We start from the raw sequence: 21458 nt of genomic DNA on the forward strand, positions 1-21458 counted from the left end.
TAAAGAAAAGACTCCTATGATTAGTTACTTATGTACCTTATTCTACTGGATTGCAGAGTTTTTGCCCTATTTGCAGTAAATCACAGGAAGTAAATACCAAGAAAGCAGTAATCCTATTTTCAACGTCTGTCTAGGGTTAAAGCCATTTAAACACTTTTCCCTCTCCAAAGAAATTTCTAAGTACCATTTGGTGAGAGAAGGAAGCTTGATCCATTCTACAAAGACAACATGTATGAAGGTAACCTGTAATCCAATCAAAAAATCTGCCTATCTAGTAAAGTATGCAGAACATTTTGATATGACATACTTTAAAGGTCCTGAATTCTCTGAAAGTTAGAAAGTCCCAGGAGAATACCTTACTAGCTATTAAAAGTCATCAACATTACTCTTGCAGCTACTCTGAATGATGCTTAGAGCCATCAGAACTCAATGCTTCAGAGATTGCTACACATGAAACAGTATCTTGGAAAGAAAATAGCGATTAAGTCTTGAACTAACTCTACAGCAAAATACAAAATTTATACTAGTGAACCCTTAAGAGAGCCCATACACACGGAGAACTAAGTAAAAAGTATGAAAAAAAGCGTCCTCGGGTATGAGGAGCAACTCATGACTTCTGAGTTAAAACTTATAGGATGTCTAGAAAGGATCCAAGATTGCCAGACACAGTAACATTAGGTAGAAACATCTGGAAACTCTGGAGCCATCTGTAAGTGATTTACTCAAGAATCCTTATATTACAGACACTGATGCTAAAAGTCAGCTCCCAAATGCATACCACTTCATATTATCACAACCTACCAATATTAAGGAAGCCCCAGCCAAAAATAAAAATCTGTATCTCTCTTCGCAGCTGCATGTAAGGTGGTCATTACTAGCCTGTTATGCACTCAGGAGACTAATTCACAGAAGAATCAAGTAAAACCACGAAAAGAGGGCAATCCATGTGTTTATAGATTGGCTCAGAAGGAGTGTACTACACTCACTCAACTCTTTTCAACCACAGGCATCAAGGCCAGCTAAGCCTAAAGCAACCGCTCACTAAAATAAATGCCTTTTTCCCCCCTGGCATCCAGAAAGGACTCTGCAACACAACTGAGCCAGAACTGACCCCCTTTTGCCTCAGTATCATCACTTTTTATCATGGTCATTGTTCCAAAGATGATCTTTTTCAAATGAAAGTTATCTAGGAGTGCTTGTGATCTGAATGTGACTCAGATCTTGAACTAAGTTAGGTAGTGAAGATACCTAAAAGCTCTCTTAGTTCTCTAAATATAGTTCTTTAAAATGCATAGCGCCATACTTGCACTGCAGTGGATCAAGCAGAGAAGAAAACAATCTGGACCCTTACAATCAACCATTAGGCTGACAAACAGAACCCCCTGAGCAGGCCAGAAAACCAGTTAGTGGATCTGTGCGCCATACTGTGACTCAAGGCAATTTTTCAGTATACTGTTTATTAGCTGCATGAATTGAGATTAAAGGAGTCAGTGCAAATTCCCAGATTAAACATGTATTAAGTACTTGTTTTGTAGTTATTACTAAAACACATCCCCATCTATCAGCATACAGCAGAGCAGCTATTCTAAAGACCATTATCATACATGGAAAAGCTTACAAGGTTGTGTACCTCAAATAAGAGGCCTCTCAGATACCCACATTTTATTAATAAATTTAAATTATGCTTAAAAAAAAACTTAAGTGGAATGTTCTGATCCATTCAGTGGTCTTCAATTCAGTACGCTGCAAGTTTACTATCAAACTACAATTAGCTTTTGAATTCGCATTTGGTGTGCAATAGAAAAGGCTGAATAGCTTGTGTTCTACCAACCATTTAAAAGTAAGCTGATGCACAAAAGAAAAAAAAGAATTCACTATTTTCCTATGTCAGTTCAGCATTAAAAGGTTCATCTTTTATTTTTTTTCCAGTTAAAAAAAAAACAGTTGGGACTATTATTTCAGTAATAGCTTCCTAAAAAAGACACAGAACAGCAATTTCTTACCGGACTGCAGGTTATATCGTTATACTGGTATGGAATGTTTCTAGGCCTTGACTAAAACTGCTGCGCTTCTAACCATCAGCATTGTTTCAAGATGTTTGCTGTGTAGTATTGTCTTCAAAAACTTTTCGCTTCTCTCAGTAAAAACATTTCTCATTTGTGCTCTTCACACGCAACATGGAAAAGTGATGTTACCACCTATTTATATGGAGTTTCAGATTATTTCACAATGAAGTCAAAAAATCTGACTACAAGTTCAGAAAGGTCAGTTATGATACAAAGTAGAAATGGCCCTCTGAGTGAACCTCTGAGCGAAAACAACCTTCAGTTTTGTATATAACAGTTATACAACAGGTAGCTGTTCCTTAATTTCACCTTTCCACACACACAAATTATTTGATGAGCACTATAGCACTTTTCTTCTTGCATGTGCTATAAATGCAACAGAACTACCAACACCTCTATGGAGGCAGCTATCAATATATTCTCCCCACTGCAGAGAGAGTGCATGTGCACAAAAGTTAGGCACAAGTGATTTTCCAAAGATTATACCACAAGTATGCAGTAAAACTTGAATAAGACTTGGTAATTTCCAGCTCCTAGTCTTATGCCATTTCTTCTATACATTGCTGCCTTGATGAAAAGGAAAGTCTCCATAAAAATAAAAGTTTGCCAGAAGAAGTCACAAGAGATATTTGAATAAAATCAGAAAAACAGAAGGAGGGTTTACATCTGTTCAGGAAAAAGAAAATCTCTTCAATGAAAAAACCTTATGAAATGTCAACCCGTTACATTAAATTTGTTTCAGTCGCTGAAAACCAGTGTTCCAGGATACAATTTTTATAAACATGTTTTATTTGTCTTGCTTATACCATTAGAACTGTAACTGCTGGCTGTCATTTCCCTTAAAAGGGGAAATCAATTCAAACACATACTGGTGCTTTTCAAAAGATAGCAATTAAAAGGGCAGCAGCAGCGGGCATTTGAGATTTCTTAAAACCTTCAAGGCTGCAGGAAAGACAAAAAGGACATGTGACCAAAAGTGTTATGATTATCCATTAGAGATTTCCATCAGTACCGGCATCAGTTATTTAGGTGATAATACAGCAAGGTCAAGTATTAGTGACAGACAATGTGCAAGTTATAAGGAATGATAAAGAGTACCAATCCTTACAAAAGTCATTGCTATCAAAGAAACTTAAATGTGTTTCAAAGATATATCTAAATACTTCACATCAAATATACAGTGGCCATCCAGGTTATATCTCACATTTGTTGCAAAATTTTGTTGAAGTGCCAAATCAAAGCTTTTTTCCTTTTTTAAAAAAATTACACAATTACATTAGCAGTTATGCAAGCGATCTTAAATCCTTAGCCACAGTAAAAAGGGCCCTGGTGATGAGGAGTGCTGTAGCTAAGGGTGCTTCTTCTTTGTCAAAAACTGGCTATAAGCCTACTTAGGGAAATATGCATCACTACACGTCTTCAACTGTTCAGTGCTTCAATTTAATACGAAAAAGCTGAAATGCAGTTGCTCTATCAAGCCACACTTCACTTTTTCAATCCTTTCATGGGAACATTAGATTTTGTTAACTGCCACCACAGTAAATCTTTATGAATTTGCAGATTATATCCAAAATTTGTTGCATCACTTTAATGTCAGAAGTGAGTCTTTGCTTTTTCCTGCCACTTCAGTTAACCATGGAGACTGGATCACCCTGAAAATTGCCTTTTTTGCTTTACTCTTAGCAAGGGTGAGGAATCTGAATCTCATGTGCAAGGCTCAAGATGATGCTTAGGACAGAACATGCAGAGTAAACGTTGTTTCATTTCTTTCCATATCCAGGTAATATAAAGCTGGCAACTGTAGTCCTGTCATTATGGGTAATGAAAATAGTCCCTTTACAACAAACTTCCTGTAAGGGAGAACAAATAGATAATAACTCTTCTGGTAACATGTATAGTACACTGGCCAGTGTGGTTTTGGCGTTTCATGTAATCCTGTGAATTTGTTTAATTCACTTGCTGAGCATTCATTTGAGGCATCCCTCTGTTTGGTCTTGGGGGCCCTCCACGACCTAGAAAAAATATAAAAAAGCACTTGAATTATGCATGAAGTCAGGTTGTTAAAAAAAAATCCTAAAAGCTCTGGTATAAACTGGGTAAGAATTCCCTGGTTTGTATCTAGGCTATACATGGTTCTAGAAGCTCCTTTAAATCAAGATTCAACATTATGTAACCTTTGTAGTTTGCAACTTTATCCTAATAACTTTTTTCCCAGAACCACAAAACTGTACTAACTTCAAGAAAAATGAAAAAAAATACGTCATGAAGATATGATAACTAAAACAAGAAACTTTGCCGTAATGTTAGGCAACAGTTGTATTTTTAGAGTTTGAATATAAATACTGCAAGCTAACTAATCACATTTTTACTTCCATTCATTCCGTCCCTCATTAAGAAAGGATTTGTTTGTAGCTTGCACTCTCAGTATATGAGAACTGTTTGTCACTTGGTGAACTCCTCTCATGTTTGCCTGCACATCTCTGACAAGGAACCTCATGACTTTTATTCATTTATAGCTGTGCTTTCTGTAGTATGTTCTCAGCTTCACTACAGCCTGATACTAATGTTTAACTCCAGGCCATAGTTCCACGCTATGGGGCCCTCTGTACCAAGGGAGTCTAGAACAGAAATCTTCAAAATTCAACCTGAATTATCATAAAATGTCTTCTGTCTCATGCAAACATATCTTATCACCCAATATCTACTGAAAAAAATGTGGAAAACAGCATTGGAAAATAGAGTGTATAAGTTCAATTACAGCCTTACGATAAATGTTTTGTTTTCTCAGATGTACACATGGCAAACACTAACAAGAAGCTACAGGACAACACATTTCCATACCCCTAAATAGTAAAACTCAAGTGAGAAAGGACCTCAGGATGTCCTCTCCAAGTACAAGCCCCTGTTCCAAAGCAGGGTCAACTACGAGGTCAGAGGAAAGCAGGCTTATCCTTCAATTGTGATCTGCTAAATAAGGATTGAGGTTGCTTTTTAAATACATAAGTTCAGAATTTGGATCAAAAACTTCCATTTAGCCCAAATCAAGTATACACTACTCAGGAATTACCTCGAGGAGCTCCCCGAGGTCCACTTTGTCCAGAGCCACGTTTGAAATTCTGTTGATATCCATCCTGAAGTATAAAAATGGAAAAATATTATGACATAAAACAATTATTTCATTATGTTTCAGGATGTTATTAGTTATCAGTGAAATAAAGAGCTTTTAAAACAATCTGTACTGATGAAACACCTGTGACTTCAACATACAGCATTTTACTAGCTTTAATTCATGTGAGAAAAATAAATTCTTACTCCTCCTAGTATCTAGCAACTGTAATAAAAATGTACAATGACAAATCCTCTCTCCAGTTACAGGATATTTTTTCAATGTAAGTAATAAATGCGAACAGGACTATTCAGTGTTTGATTTTTTCCAACTAAACACAAGTCGAACAGATGGGTTTCCTAAAGGACCATTCAGAAAATGAATTGACATTCTAATGGTAGGATCAAAATTAGTCTTCTCCTTTGTTGGTGAATATTTGTTTGGGGATATGCAGAGACAGACATTTTCCAGTCAGACTAAGCTTTGAGCAGACAGAGCATACTTCCTACAGAACAGTGGAATTTTATATCCATTTCAGAGTAACATATCAGTGTTGCAGAAGATAGACAGTCCCTTACATGTTTGAGAAGTTGATTTCAGTGGATTTAAGTTCTTCTTTAAGTATCATTCTTTCTCACAAAGCTGTGATAACTGTATTTAAAAGAGCTCTTTATAATTCACTCAACTTTGCTATAGCTACTTCAGAAATCACTCAACTTCCCAGTTATAACTAGCCATTTCAAATTCAGCTATTTCTAAATATCTGTTCAGTACCTAAAACTTTTGTCTTCATTAGAAATAAAAAAGTCACAGGAAAATGTTTTCACTTATTGACTTGTATTAGTGCTTTTATTGATGCATACATTTTTCTTCTACTTCTAGACTGACATGACATACTGGTAGCTTACCCGCTGGTAGTTTGAATAATCTCGAGGAGCATTGAACTGGGGCTGCGTGTAACCGCTGTTTGGAGTGTTGGAAAATGAAGGACGGTAGCCATCGTATCCTCCTATGGAAAAGGACACACATCCTTCACTTAGAAATGATAACCTATATTATGCTACCACGAAGAAAAACTTAAGAGCTTTCTACCTAATTCTAAGAGGAAAAAAAAACACGCATTGTTTAACCTGCAATTCAAGCAACTGTTTGCAGCATCAGTGCTAATACTATTACAAGAAACAAGAACAAAGAGCTAGTAAGAACGGGGAGGAGATAACCATTCAGTGTGTTTCTCTAGTCATTTGAGGGTTCATTTACATAACATTCAACCCACAGCTAAACATAATACTGTGATCGAAACATAACAGCTGTGACCTGCAAGGCCACAACAACCAACTCGAGCTCCTCCTGAGTGAAGGCTCTCCTGAAAGCCAGGAAGTATGGCCAAGGATGGCTTCAGTCCCAAGTCCTAAACTCAGAATTCCAGACCAATTTGAAGCATACAAATGGTGAACACTTTCAACTACAATCAACTGCCTTTATGTTATACAGGTTTCTTCTCTACTTTCCAACCACAAGAGAGGACAAGACCAGAGCAAGAAAAACCAGCCGTCAGTGCTGTATTCACAAGTCTAATCCCAGAAAATCAAACAAGGAAACAATACCTTCCTCATTCTAACATACACATCCCAGCCATCTCTGCAACACCAAAAGCCCCACAAAATAATCTCCAATTAAAGTGTTCTTATTTATCCAGAACTCCAGTATCATTCCTCCACTCCTATTAATTCCTTCAGAATAATGACTTTGGAGTTTTTTGTTCTTGTACTTCTGTATTATCAAGCCCATTTTCAATATGACGCAAGATGGAACTCTAAAGTATACTGCTTCTACCATAACTAGAAATAAAAAAACATTTTTGAAATACCAACTGGCATCTGAATTCATCACTTGATAGTTGCGAAACATTCTGTTGGGTATTTCCATGTTTGTTTATACTTGCAACAGAACTTAAGATACACACATTATGCCTTTAGCACAGAACAGGGAAAAGGCTTCTTTATTTACATCTTAGTAGGAAGTCTAACCAAGCATCTAAAATTTGAGCTGCTTGAGTAAGCCAAAACTAACCGAATTTTTACTACAAGTTTAAATAGCTTACAGAGATACTATACTTAAAATAAACTGACCTACCATCATTTTTATAACACATGGTTTCTTGACGCAGTGTTTCCAGAAAGAAACAGGTAAAAGTCAGATGAGAGACTTTAATTAAACTGTTTACCTCTAAATCCATTTGCCGGTCCCCTGTAACCATTCATCAAACCGCGAGTCCCACGTGATCCACCACGAGACACTCCCCGACTGTTATAATAAGGCTGGCTGTTCCGTGGAAATCCAGTATTCTGCTGGGGAGGTTGCTGGTGGTTACCTGCCACTTGATGGGTCTGGTCCGGGGAGCCATGGTAAGTGCCGACCACTATATATTTGAAGTGGGGAAAAAGTAGAGTATAAAGGCTGAGTATTTATGTTCCCACACATACCCCCTTCTAACTCAACATTCAAAGCTTTGAAGTACCATTGTACACATCAATAAATGCTTACCCATTTGAAGAAAAATAATCCGCAGAATTAAGCATCAAGCTTACTAGTCAGACATCCCACAATATTAAGATAACCCAGAAATGGAAGACAGCTGATTTAAGTCAATGTCAAACAGTCTCTAGAGTAAGCTCAGAAAAAAGTATTCCTAATGCAGGTAAAGTTTTCCTGTGCTATTTCAAACCCTTTAAAAAAAAAAAATCAGCCACACACATTCACTCTAAAAACCAATGTGAGTAAGTTAACCCACATCTCTAACTTCCTCCCCTCTGAACTGGGCAGAGGGCCACTAACAAATACTTGCAAACACTAAATAAATTCTGTTAGACACAGCTGTCCTGACTACAGGTGAGGTTGTGGGAACATTTTAACACAGAGGCCGCTTTGGCTGTATAGGCTGGGGGGATTCTTTCCTTCTACGTGATACATAAATCACAAGGCAAAAGCAGGATAGATAGCTTAAGACTGTCTGCTTCTTGGGAGTAATGTTTGTCACATCTCTGTATCACAGCAATCATCAGAAATGGATTAGGAATACAACCCAGAAAGTGGAATTCTGTATGTAAGAGTGAAGCAGCTGCAAAAGTTCAGCTTGACAACAAATATTAAAGCAAGATCTCAATTTTAAGCGATACGCCCCTCTCCCCCATTTCCTATACACGTAAAGAAGACTTCATCATTCAACAGGGAGCATGACTGTAGTTCAACCTCACTCAGCCACAGGGTGCTATGAACTTCCCTGATCTCCCAACTTCCTTTCTGTTCTTGAGGAATGCATGAAGTGGTCATCCTTTTTAGAGGTTTTACAATGGGCAGGGTTTTGTTCAAAGGGCACTGGATTTCCTTCCTATCGACAGCTACACTTAAATGTTACAGAATGTCAAGCACTTAATACTGCATGGCCCACTTTCAATACCATTCCCCAGACTCAGTTTTTTTTTTTTTTTTTTTTTTTTTCAGGTCCATACAAAGTGCAAGGCAACAATGGAAATCTGGTTCTCCCTCTTCTCATCTATCCACCTCCCTATCCCAGCTTGCAAGGAAGACAAAATTCACAACCATAATCAGTTGTAGAGAATAAGGATCACATTTTTCCTTTACTCCACACCTCCAGTACCTGTTAGCACTTCACCATTGTCATCTCTTTCCAATGTCCTTCACTTGTAATCCCTCTCTGCATCTATACATTTTATCTGAGTGGAAAGCAAGAGGAAGGCTGGAAGAATAGTTTTGTACATAGACTTTGTATTACAGTTGTTTTTCTTAAGTTGCTAACTTGGAAACCATTTTGCCTGCTATATTCCAACTGTGTCTAACCTTTTTAGCAAAAGGTTCTAGACCTTTGTGAACTTTCCACCATCTCTGAGAACCAGTCCATATTTGCTCACAATTTCATCTTACCATTTCTTTTTCAAAATTTGTCATCTGAATTAGTACAGTCAACTTTTTTTTGGCACATGTAACTTTAATATCAGCAGAGCAAGGTCTCTGCTATACTGCTTTCACCTTTAGAATAATCATTAATTCTGCTTGTGATTTATAAATCCATTTATAACTTAACCAAGTGGCAAAATTATTTTGACAGTTGGAGAGAGAAATACTGAATTTCAACCCCTGCTGGATACTCAAACCAAGACAGAATACTGGGGTGCAAAATGAAGTAACAAAAAAAATCAGACATTGCCCAGTGGAGGGCAGTTTTGCAAGACCAGGTACATCTGAGAACATGTGGCACGCTTTGCTGTATCTCTAAGGACTTCACAGCCTTGATTATCTGATCTACTGAAACTCTCAGCATTTTAATTTTCTCTAAAATAAGTTTACCTGTCTGGAGTTGTTCTTGCTGAAGATCTGATTGTTCTACTTGGTGTGGCTGATTGGAGAAACTCTGGTTGTAACTTGCCTGGTACTGATTTTGTTGCTTAAGGGTTTCTGGCTCATTAACAGGAGGAACAGGTGCATTCATGTTGAATACCTATAATATTAGAAAGATAGCTCTCTGGTCCAATCCGTTTTTTTATAACCCCTCCTTGGATCATGTAAAGAAATACGCAAGACTAAGAAATGTAAATAACCAAAGACCATTTTCGCAATTACATAACTGATTCCAATGTTGTAACAACAACAAAAGGAATGACTACCAAAATAAAGTCATTCAAAAATTATTTGCTACTTACTGTTTGCATGGATTGGAATGGAGCTGCGTTAACATTTATTCCGCTGCTATGCAAAGGTTTGCTAGATCCAGCCTGGAAAACCTGGGGCTGGGATGCAGTGGGAAGTGATGATGACGACGGGGTCTGGTCTGCGTTCAGTGACATTGAAGCCTAATAAATAGACAAACGACATTTTAGCAGTTTTTGAATAGTAGTGAAAACTTCACTAAAAAGAAGTGGAAAGGCAATGGATTCACTCCAGCAAACGAACATTTTCTACTTCAGCTGAACAGCTTCTTTCACAACGGCATAATGGGAGAGGGAAAACGTAACAGACTTCTTCCTCATTAACTTGAAACACAACTATAAAAAAACAAAGGGGGCAAAATGAACAAGTTTCTGGACTAACTAGCAGCCAATGTGAAAACTAAACTAATAACATGGATGCTCATATGCTAATGTTGGCACGTTACTTCTAACTAAACAGACAATCTAGTAACTTAACAATCCTATAAAGGACTTTCTGGTCACAGACAGGCTCAAAATTTTGCACTTACATTGAATTGAAACAGCCCTATCAATAGATAACTGAAAATCACAAAGCTTTATTTTCAAAGAACCACAGATGCACATTTGATCACACCTGCAAGCATAGTCCTTCCCACCTCTGTGAAATCTGACTTGCCTGAATCTGGTCAATTGATTCTTTCTGTGGCCGTTGCTCTGTTGTATGAGAAGGCTGATACATGGGTTGGGAAGCTGTATATCCCTCACTTGTAGAAGAAACCAAGGGAACCTGACAAAATAAACCCCAAATGCCCCCAAGTCAGCTGATTCTCACACAGAGTTTTATAAAAAGTATCACAGAACTCTGGAATTAATGGTTTTCTCTAATAAAAATAATTATTCCAGCACAACTTCACAACCATTAAAAATGAAGTACTTTGTAATAAGCACAGGTTTAGCTACCTCATCTTGACATATTCTGACATGCCATGCCACCAATCCCCTGCCAAATTAGATTCTGTGAATATTTCTTAATCAGCTGGATATTTGCTTTAATTGAATAATTTCCTTACACAACCACAACTACCATTACAATAAACCTGGGAAATAAGAGAAGGAGAGAAAAATAAGAAAGTTTATATGAGAGAATGCCAAACTCATACAGAAATGGAAAAGGCACTGGTTATCCAATGGACTGAATTTGCTCTTTTTACAGCCTATGGTCCCCTACATGGGGTCAGTGAAACCTCTAACAAAGCAGGGAACTCTGCATTTAAGGCTACTGAGGACTTCAGGAGGCAACTGATTGATACTGAGTGACTGGTGTGTTCAGAACATCTTGTTGAACATTAACAAGGAAAGAACTGAATTTCGCTACCGCTTGCAAGACACCTGAGAGAATCACTGGCAGCACTTGTTGAAGCAAGGAAAATCGGAAAAAAAAATCCATGGGGATAAGTTACAGAACACTTAACAACAACAAAAAAGCTAGTGCAGAGAGAACTGATGAAAAAAAGTTATTCTACATCTACAAACCAACAAAACTGCGCAAGTACTAGCATTTCAGCATTTTCATACAGAGGAAACTCAAGAAAAAAGAACAAAACATATTCCTGTTTTAAACAAACAAGTGACTTGAAAGCTGCAAAGCTAATCCGGAAAAGATAAAGCCAGCCATTTATACTGTCATTACTCTTAAGATACACATCTGTTTCTTTTTGTTTTCACACACCTACAGGGATCAGACTCATTACTTGAGATCAGCAGAATATTTCAGAGATGCCATACATGCTTGATACAACGGCAGGAATTCCTGTAATCACCAGGCATCTCAGTAAGGAACTGCACATCTTAATGAAAGGCAAAATACATCACATACATTACCCAATCAAGTTTAATTAATCCTACTTTAAAAAAGAATTGCAGGAAAGCTCAACTGAAAACAGCATTCAAACTCATTCTGGCAGCTCTACAACTCCAGTATAAAATACTCCAAGCAAGCAACTGGGACTAATTCTTTACAGAGGAAGTCAAAAATAACAAGAACTATGTGATTAATCTGTAAAATCTGTTTTTGATTACTTAAACAGATATAGATGGCCCGTTAACCAAGTGATTCTAATTTTTGCATTTCTGCTGCAAATAAATGAATAAATAGTAACTTCCTTCTATCTAAATTAAAAATGCTACTCCACATAGCTAACATGGAAAAGAAAGCTACTAGGCAAAGACTGACATGTCAAATTATTAATCAGTCATGAACAGAAAGCAGAGAAACCTTCAACTACATATATTTAGAGTGGGACTACACAAAGCAGCTTTCCAAACAGTTCTTCCACTAGATCTTAAAATAAAACCTTTGCACTTCACCTTTGAGTTTCTGCTGTAGTTTGGAATTATATCCTGTTATAACACTAATTAAGACTAAAATCGATTTAAAATTTACTAAAAATTTACCTGCGTAGCTTCTGGTTGCACAGGGACTTGGTTAGGCTGGGCAAGTCTTGATTCAGTATGAACTGAAATAAAATAATTTCCCTTATTATATATATAGTACAATCAAAGCTTTTCACAGAATAACACTGCAATCTTATCTAATTCAGTTATTTGAGACATCATCATTATAGATGATTATCCCTCTAGCACGGAAAAACTATATTCAAAATACCCATTTATTTTCCACACAAATGCTTTTTTCAGTTGTCTAAAATACTCCAGGTATTTCCAAAAGACTAAGCAAAAATCTATTTCGCCTATTTAAAAACATTTTAAATGTTCCAACTCAATACAAAAAGGAGGATCGGAAGTCTATAAATAGTATGCCTTAGAAGTACAATCCAATTTCATAGAAAACCACACCTAAACAGTACTGTAATATTAGTTGCGATGATCCCTTCGCTATGTAGCAGTAATTGAAGCATTTCTGACAGATGACTTGCAGGCTTCCCCAGTATTTATGCTTAGGATTTACCATTACAAACCTGGAGGGCAAACCATTTGTGGCATGTCCAAGTTCTGTGCTGGATTCATGGGCTGTGCAGATACAATGGCAGGGTCAAGTGTTTGGTTCTCAAACTCCAGCATAGAGTCCTGGGAAAAAATAAAGATAATAGAATAATCAAATTTAGTTTATTGGATTTTTAAAATATAAAGTGTTCAAGTGTACAAATGAGTAGGTCACAATAAAAGAAGCCTAGTCCATAGTTAATCAATAGCTAGTTTTACCATATAATTTATATCAATTAAGATACTAAGAATTCCAGAAGATATTTATCACAATGAATATTCAGTCCAAGTACATAAGTTAGAGCTTATTTGATATAAATGGAGACAAATTTTAATAGCCAGGTAGAATAGGAAGTGATGTGGTTCTTTATTCTTTACCCTAAAGTAGCATTTTCCTTTGTAGGGGAAAAAAAACACACAGAGAAAAATCAAATAGAAAACACACCAAAACCACAAGTTTAAGTATATGCTTCATTTATTATCAAGTTTAGTTTTTATTTAGGGAGTAAGAAGAAAAACTTCTTCCTGATGCATTTACGTACTTCCCAATGCATTTCTAGATGTTCCAATTTTCGAAGTTAAAAGACACTAGAAATTTCAGAAAACCTTTTTGTTTCAGAAACTTTTAAGAAGCCACCCAAAAATAATGCCCTTTGGGTGTTGCAGATTTTTTTCATAACACAATTTAAAATGAGCTTGAAAAAAGGGTATTTTATAGCAAGTCTCTCTTAGGCACCATGCATTACTTAATTCAGTGGTCCACAACTTCCCACGTCCTCTGCAGATTTAGTACAAACATGACTGAAAAGCTTAATAGCACTTTAACTGTACTTCCATAGCAATACACGTTTGCTGGCTTTGGATGAAATACTGTCATACAGCATTATAAGGTTTGCAAGACCATCATATTCTTCAAATAAACAACAGCAGGCTCTTTAAATGATGAAAAGCCAGCAAGTGCTCTTTTGGTTTTTTTTGGCTCCCGTTTCACAGTACTGCAGTGGGTTCATCATACCTGCATGAAGTTATATGGGCCCTGCATCTGCGCCATGAGGTCCTGTACTCTCTGCCTTCTAACAAGAGGATCTGCTTGAGCAACAGTAGTGAGCGTGTGAGGTTCAGGAACTGGAGGAGATGTAGCTTGTGTCTGTTGCTGCAGTGAATTTACAACCTAGTAAGAAACAAGCATCTAACTGAAATTTCAACTTAAGATAACAATCCACAGAAAAAAGTGAGACAATAGCCATAAATTACAAGAACCACTGCATGCATTATGGACATAATTACTAGTGTTCTTGAAGAAAAGTACTATATCCTCCTACAGACATGATCTAAGCAATTCACAGGATTAGAAAGATTAGACTGCATTTTATTTGCTTTCCATCTGCTCTATTTCCCATTTTAAAAAGTGCTAACAAAAATTTGTTCCATGTTACTTTTTTGTTGTTTGTTCTTTTTAAGCACTGGTTTTGCAACAATTTATCTTGTATTTATCAACATTTAGCAATTCAAATAAAGTCAGGGAAAAGCGAGTTTTGGAAATACTTACACATGGAAAATAATTCTTTTCTTCCACCTTTTTTTGTGTGAATATAAACAGTTTGAACTTGCGGGTCTTTCTTAAGACTACAGAATTTTAAGTTTTCATGGCCATGTCTTTCGCAAGCGTTATTCTAGCTAAACTAATTTATGGTCTGAGAACAGCAGGTAGCATTGTCTGGTGGAAAGACTGCAAGACAAGCCCAGAAGTAGTACAACTCATAGCAGGCAAGAAAGCTGAGACTGAAAGATGGTAAGAGCTTCATCAGACATAGCACAGCAGACAGGATTTACTAGACGTATTCCAGCACGTCACGTGCAAACAACAGGAAGACGAACAGACGCTTTCAAATACCACCTTACTGAAGGCAACAAAGCAACCAGAGAAGCTGAACGTGAGCATCTAAATCTAAGCACAGCCATCATCAAGTAGTTCAAAAGCCGATAGTTACAAGGATGGCTGAGGTGCACAAGAAGTAGCATTTCTGCAATTTGAACCGATTTTGCTTTTCAGGTAACTCCCCTAATACAGAAATGCCATTTCCAATTTGCATTTACATCAACAACTGTCCTTTAAGAAGATAACTGTCAAAAAAATTGCCCATTGTTTTTCTAATCCCATGATCCCAAGAGTTTAATTAATAATCATCCTCCAGACAAGCAAGCAAGGCTTAAACTTACAGAGGAACAGGATATAAGTTAGCATACATGCATCTAAGTCTGAAATAATTAAACTTATGTAAAACATCTGGTTTAATAGAACTGTGGAAGACAAATTTTGTACAGCAGTCATGACAAATGATGAAGCCTTTACTTTAGTCCAGTTCTATGATCACAGATCTAGACTTCAAACTTAAACTCTCTCAATCCACCCTCAAAGCCTGTATTTACTTTTCTTTTTAACTTCTCAAAGAAACAAGCATCTTTCAACATACCTACTCCTTGATCATATACACACTGCTCATATGCGACATTTTACACAGGTAAGTGCCTGACAAACTCCAGTAGCTCTTTCCTTTACCAAATTCCTAGCCATTTGTGATAAAAATGAAGAAAAATCTATGAACAAAAGTGAAAGCCAACCACTACCCACATTCATCTTCAAGACTCCCTTCATATCCAAATCTCTACTATTAGCCTTACAAAGTGAAGCTCTTGAGAATTCCCATGGAAGCATGCCCTAAGGCTGTTAACAATCACAACAGCTCTGGTAGCTCTGAAGTTAACTGCTTTCTAACACAGCCTGCTGCGTGAGAAAGGTACAGAGACTATTTAAAAATAAGCATCATTATTTAAAAAGCACCCAGCAAATTATTACACTACCACATATCTCCCTTCATCCTAGTGGGGCAGCACCAAGAAGAAACTTTTCTTTTAAGAGAGCTGAACCTCCCTCTGCAGTGCAGTAGTTGACTCTAACTGTATGCCCAGCTGCTCACTAGGCAGAGCTAACCAAGAAGGCCAGTGGGCAACCAACAACAGAAGGAGACAGAAGAACAAACTTTTTTGAGATCACAAAATCAACCAGAATGAACACCTGCTCTTAGCAATCATAGGACAGTTTCCAGTTTTACACAAAATACACACACATTCATCCAACCTTCTGTAATCTATACCTCAAAGAACTTTGTATATAAGCAGACACAGATTCAGGTACTTGGTACAAAGGGAGAAGGGAAAAAAGAAAAAACACTATTACCATTAAAGGACACCTTCACCAAAATTAAAACACCATATAATTCAAAAAGAAGCACACTTCGAGAATTCACAAGCAAATTCTTTAGTTTAAAACTTATGGAAGGCTCGTGTCATGCCAGATACTGTCACTTCTCAAACTATAAACATACCACAGACAACTTGAATGTATCATGTCTATTTGAAAGTTACTGAAAAAAGTGAGTTTGTGATAGCCTTCTTCCTCTTCACCACAACTACTGTAAGCTGACGCACAGAAAAACTATACAGTATATACGATGATCTTTTCTAAGGACAGTTCATTTTCTCCCCATGAGGAGTGGGATTTTGACACCAGCAAGTACAGTCAGAGTCATTTCAAAGGCAGTTATTCTCAATAACCCCTTTTTCAGCTAAATGTGGGAAAATAAAATTCTTAATTATGAAGTAGTCTTCAACTTCAGATTCTTCTAAATTTCTCATTTAAACATAGTCCAAGAAATTAGGACAAAAAGGAGAGCTAAATATCTTACTGCTTTGTATTGTTCCACAGAAACAAAACTGATATAACACAGATTTAGCTGACTAAAAAGGCATTGAAAATTATGAGTTTCTGAAAGCAGTCTCATACAAAACTACAAACAATTTTATCATACTAATATGATTACTGCGTATTATCATTCCCATGAGGCAGAGTTTTCACCTGTACAATACATAGTCTTACACCTGAAGAGCAGAGGGAAGCACACCACGCTTCAATCATAACAACACTTCCTATACTCTCATGTCTTCATCCATACTACTTACCTCAGGAACTACAGAGAACTGAACCTCTGAGCTACTCTGGACACTTGGTACAAACGTACCAACGTAATTTGGGTAGAGAGACTGAAGCCAAGCAAGCTTCAACATTAAACTGTTGTGTCTAGTACAAATACCTCAAATATGCATCCCTCTTATGTGTGCTATTTGGAGTGTTTCTTTATTTTTCAAGAGGTTTCTTGAAACACATTCAATAGCAATGATACCTTACAGCATGTTTATGTGAGGGAATGGAATACTGTGAGAAAGTACTACTAAAATCTTTCACATATGTGGCAATCTTAGTGTCTCGTTAGCAATAGAAGCCTCACACCCGTCCTAAGCATTATTAAATCTCTTAGTGGTCTCCAACACCCTAATATATGAATTTCGGCCAAACAAACTAAAACCAGGCAGAACAGATACTCATGTCAAAATGGCCCCTTTTTTACACCACTTAAAGAGATGATGAATTCTCATTCCACTCCAACACTTTAAAGGCCTGAAGAAAGCAAAGAAAGGCGTCTAAAAAAGTGATCATCTGGAATTTGCTGCTACAAAAAGCTAAGGTGAACCAAAAACTAAATCTCTAGCTTTTGAAAGATGTTGCTTACAACTGGCTCTAATAGACACAAACCGAAGTCCAATATACCAACGATTTGAATGACTCCATGCGACTTTTCCTTTCCAGTGCACAAAGAACACAAATTCTAGTATAACAGAATGATTGACTTGAACACATAGCTGTGTCTGAATTACTTAACTGGGAATAGATCCCAGTAGCAATGTACCACAAACATCACGAGTAACAATCACTCAACTGCAAGGTAGCAACGAGTTAAACATGTCAAGGACTGTATTTCTTGAAAGCAGAGATGTATATATAAGCATATTTTAATGCTGTATTATGTGTATATGCAATCTGGAACAGGTATTAAAATTCAGCTTGCTCTCCATGGAACTGCACAAGGAAACACACAACTATGCCATGCTGTCAGCAGCTATGCAGGTAAACCTAACTTCTACGTTTGCAACAAAGGTCTCTTGGAAAAAAATAAAAAAGTCTTCAAATCTCAAGTCTTTTTAAGTCTAAGACTTAAGTCCCATTTTCCCACACAAGCTACTACTGAATAAAGCAAGATCTCCACAAACTTAGCCAGGCTGCATAGTTTTTATTTTAGGTACTCCTGAACTAAATACACAATTGAAGAATGAGTAGCCATCTCAAGCCTATTTAAATATATGTATTTTTATACATGTTGGGGGAGAGAGGGTGAAGTACTAAAACCTATCATGAATTGTGATTCAGTGGAAACAGGGATTGCAATTTTACCTGCAGTACACAAGATCTTACCTCAACCGTTTCAACTGTCCACTCATCTACCTGTTCCTTCTCACTACTGCTGAACTGAGTCTCTGCCATGAATTGTCTGTTTACATACTAAAATAAAAATAAGAAAGGGTATGAAAGTAAAAGTAAGTGGCATTACAGCTATATAAAATGACAGTCTTTCCAATGAGTAATACCTCAGTCGATTCAACTTCAGTTGGTTCAGTGAATTCCTCTGCTGGATCAGGTTCTGAAAAAAAAAACACACCCACCATTTACGTGACAGCAACAAAACATTACAGATTAGATTTTCTTTACCCAAAAAAATTTACTTTAAAGAAGTCCTACAAATGACTAGTTCACAGGAAGTACAGCTAGGTGTAAGAACGAAGACACATTTACACCTGATTCATATTAATACCTAACATTAAAAGCCTACTATACAAAAGGGCATGGGACTCTATTAGATCTAAAATCAGTCTCAATATCACTGCCTTATTCAGTTAAGTATCTGCTGGGCTCTGAAACAAACCTGATGCTATAAAGAAACCTGTGTCTCAGAATGAAGAAAATAAAAGTATCAGAATATTAACAGAGAATTAAGCAATAAAAAAGATACTGAAAGTTTTGAAAATAAGGTAAAAAATGCATTCTTACTACAAAGAATTACATTCAGTTACCCCAAATTTCAAGTTTTCTCCACAACATATTCAAAAGGGCAAAAAAGGATAGAAAAATTTCCTTCATATTTGGAACTGTAAGTATGTAAACATACTCTTGGCTTCAAAAGCTCTTGCCTTCTAAAAAAGGACTAACTGGTGGAAGAACCACTGCAAAGCAGAAACGCCTCTGGCAATCAGAACTTAAATCTTTGATAATTTTAATGCTACAAACAAAATTTTGTTTGTAAGTGTTCATAACATGAAGTTCTATAGGAAAAAAAATAGGAAAGATGTTGGAAATAATTTTCATTACTCATAATGAAATTTCATAATAAAATGAAATTTTATTAGTAAAATTATGAAATTAATTTCATAATTTTAACACTGCTTCCAAATAATTTCATTTTAGTTCGGGTTCTTCAACAAATGATACACTGGACAAATGCTGAAGGATGTGTTCAGAAGCAAGTCCCACCGACTGACTTTGTTCCTTCACTCAGGTGATGCTCCACAGTTAGAATTGTAAGCCTTTCCCTGTGGATGACTAAGAAATTTTACAATGTGATCATCAGAAAGGACTGTAGTGATCTACGGTCTTTCCAAAAAAGTAGCTGGCGTGAGTCACCCTTACAGAAATCTGAAACGCAGCTCTGCTCTTCTTCCCTCAGGGCTCAGAGCAGGGCCAAATGAATGGCTAACTGTTCCTATATATGTTGCCCAGCTGTTTGTGTATCTGATTATCAAGTGATTACATTTCTATTCAAAACACTAGTATGCATGAAGAATTTCAAAGAAAATGAAGTGCTTTTTGCACTTAAAATTACATTTTCAATTTAATCATTCTAATGAATCCAAAGAAACAAGATGCTACAACACAAACACGCTAGTCACAATGGATCTTCATACTCTTACCAGCTTCTGCTACAGTGTCTTCTACTGCAGGTGTGGGTGCTGCCTCTTCTTCCTCACATAACCCATTCTGATGGTTATGGGTGCTATCAAAGTAACTAGTTTGAAGAATACGTTCAACAATCTCCTTTAGGGCTTTATCTGGGAAAAGGGAAAATTTTAAAGTTAAAAATTAACAGGCACTCAATTCTAATTCCCATCCTTTCACTAACCCTTTTCCTTTCTTCCCAAAGATACCAAGTACATTTTATTGCCCTTTTGCTGTGAAGACGCTGCTGTGCCTATCTAGTCCACAGACACTACTGCTACAGAACTACTGTCTGCATTACTAGATCATATTAAAATTAATAAGTAATCTACCTTAGTAAGTATTCTACCTTAGTTCAGAAAAATCTGAAGGGCAGGAAGAATCTTAGAAGTATACAATACTCTTCAGAAAATTTGTGAAACGCTTTGAAGTGAGTGTAGAGTTTATATATTTGATTACACTTCTATTACTTCTGTACCTCTGGTCACTTACTTTTGACTTTGGAAAGTTTCAACTTGATTTCTTTGCAATTTCCTAACTAAGAAACCTTACTGTAAGTCAATTTCTTACAAAAACAAGTATCACTACAAACGAATTATTTGGTATCACCCTCAGAAAGATTTTTCCCTTGAGGTAAGTGGCTCAGAACAGGCTTTTTAAGAGAAACAAGCACAAGCTTACACTCAGTGCTTCATACAAACGGCATCTCAATCCAGAACAAATCAGTATAACCCCACTGGAAAGTCAGCAATACTGTCTGTCTAGTCCAACAAAAAATAGACTCAAACCAGAAGATTCACAATGCTTGTTTCACAAGTGATGATGGTCACTGTAGAAATCAATACATACACACAGGAGAGCACAGAAATGTAGTAACATTGCCGATGACAGGACTAAAAGCTCATCCTGAGGTTCAGATATAATGCCAAGCCCAGCATCATCCGGTAAGAAAATGACTAGGCCTCCATTATACATAGTCTCTCTCCTAGAACTACTCCCCGTACCTTCTTCTTTGTCTCTCTCCAAAAAAAATACACACTACACATCTACTAGCACTCATAACGATCCAACATCACTTGTTCTGCAAGAACGTTAAGTCTCAAATGGTTGTATTAATCAAAAAACCAATAACCTGGTATGTCTTCACAAAGTTTCATTTTAGCAATATAAACGGTTTGAGGTTTTGTATTCTGCCACTAACAAGCAAAGTCTTATACTCATTAAAGACACGGTATTTTACAATCTTCTGCGTATCATTCCTCAGTAAAGTGGGCTAGATAACAATTGCAATGCTATTATTTCATTTTCTACAAAAGGAACAAACTCTTTCAACAGCTCTGTATTATTGTAACACAATAAGGAATACTGGAAATTTAAAAAGCAAGTAAGAAAAGTTGCTTGCCTTTTTACCTACAAAAAAGGATAACCTTCCCTAAAACTTTCATATTTCTTTCCAGCTAAAAACTTCAGAAATTCCCCACAATACAAGAAAAAAACAACTGTCTATCAGAGCCATTTTCTTAAGGTCTAATGTTAGAAGCTACATATCTGTGGAAATTTGACTGTTTCCTTGCGGAAATGTAACGTGAATGATTGTGCCCCCATTTGCAGCGTTAATGAAACTAGGACAG

At 36.7% G+C, this 21458-nt stretch overlaps 1 protein-coding gene across 10 annotated transcripts in view; it reads right to left on the minus strand.

Annotated features, from left to right (window-relative positions):
- Positions 1–2832: 2832 nt before the first annotated feature.
- CAPRIN1 (cell cycle associated protein 1) overlaps positions 2833–21458 on the minus strand; it is an 80037-nt gene continuing 61411 nt past the window's right edge. For 4 of the 10 annotated variants that reach the window (XM_050711284.1, XM_050711283.1, XM_035552335.2 and 1 more), the window contains 12 exons: positions 19803–19940; positions 18426–18478; positions 18253–18339; positions 13900–14055; positions 12860–12968; positions 12336–12397; positions 9894–10043; positions 9541–9691; positions 7400–7594; positions 6081–6181; positions 5134–5197; positions 2833–4078 (listed from right to left, as the gene is read on the minus strand). In XM_050711284.1, the coding sequence (XP_050567241.1) occupies positions 4014–4078; positions 5134–5197; positions 6081–6181; positions 7400–7594; positions 9541–9691; positions 9894–10043; positions 12336–12397; positions 12860–12968; positions 13900–14055; positions 18253–18339; positions 18426–18478; positions 19803–19940 (1331 nt within the window). In that variant the 3' untranslated portion in view covers positions 2833–4013. Of the gene's footprint in view, positions 4079–5133; positions 5198–6080; positions 6182–7399; positions 7595–9540; positions 9692–9893; positions 10044–10557; positions 10669–12335; positions 12398–12859; positions 12969–13899; positions 14056–18252; positions 18340–18425; positions 18479–19802; positions 19941–21458 lie in introns of all 10 variants that reach the window. The other 6 variants (XM_050711282.1, XM_035552330.2, XM_035552333.2 and 3 more) reach the window with 3 other exon arrangements.

The sequence above is a fragment of the Cygnus atratus genome, chromosome 5, assembly GCF_013377495.2.
Source record: "Cygnus atratus isolate AKBS03 ecotype Queensland, Australia chromosome 5, CAtr_DNAZoo_HiC_assembly, whole genome shotgun sequence".
Classification (NCBI taxonomy): Eukaryota; Metazoa; Chordata; class Aves; order Anseriformes; family Anatidae; genus Cygnus; species Cygnus atratus.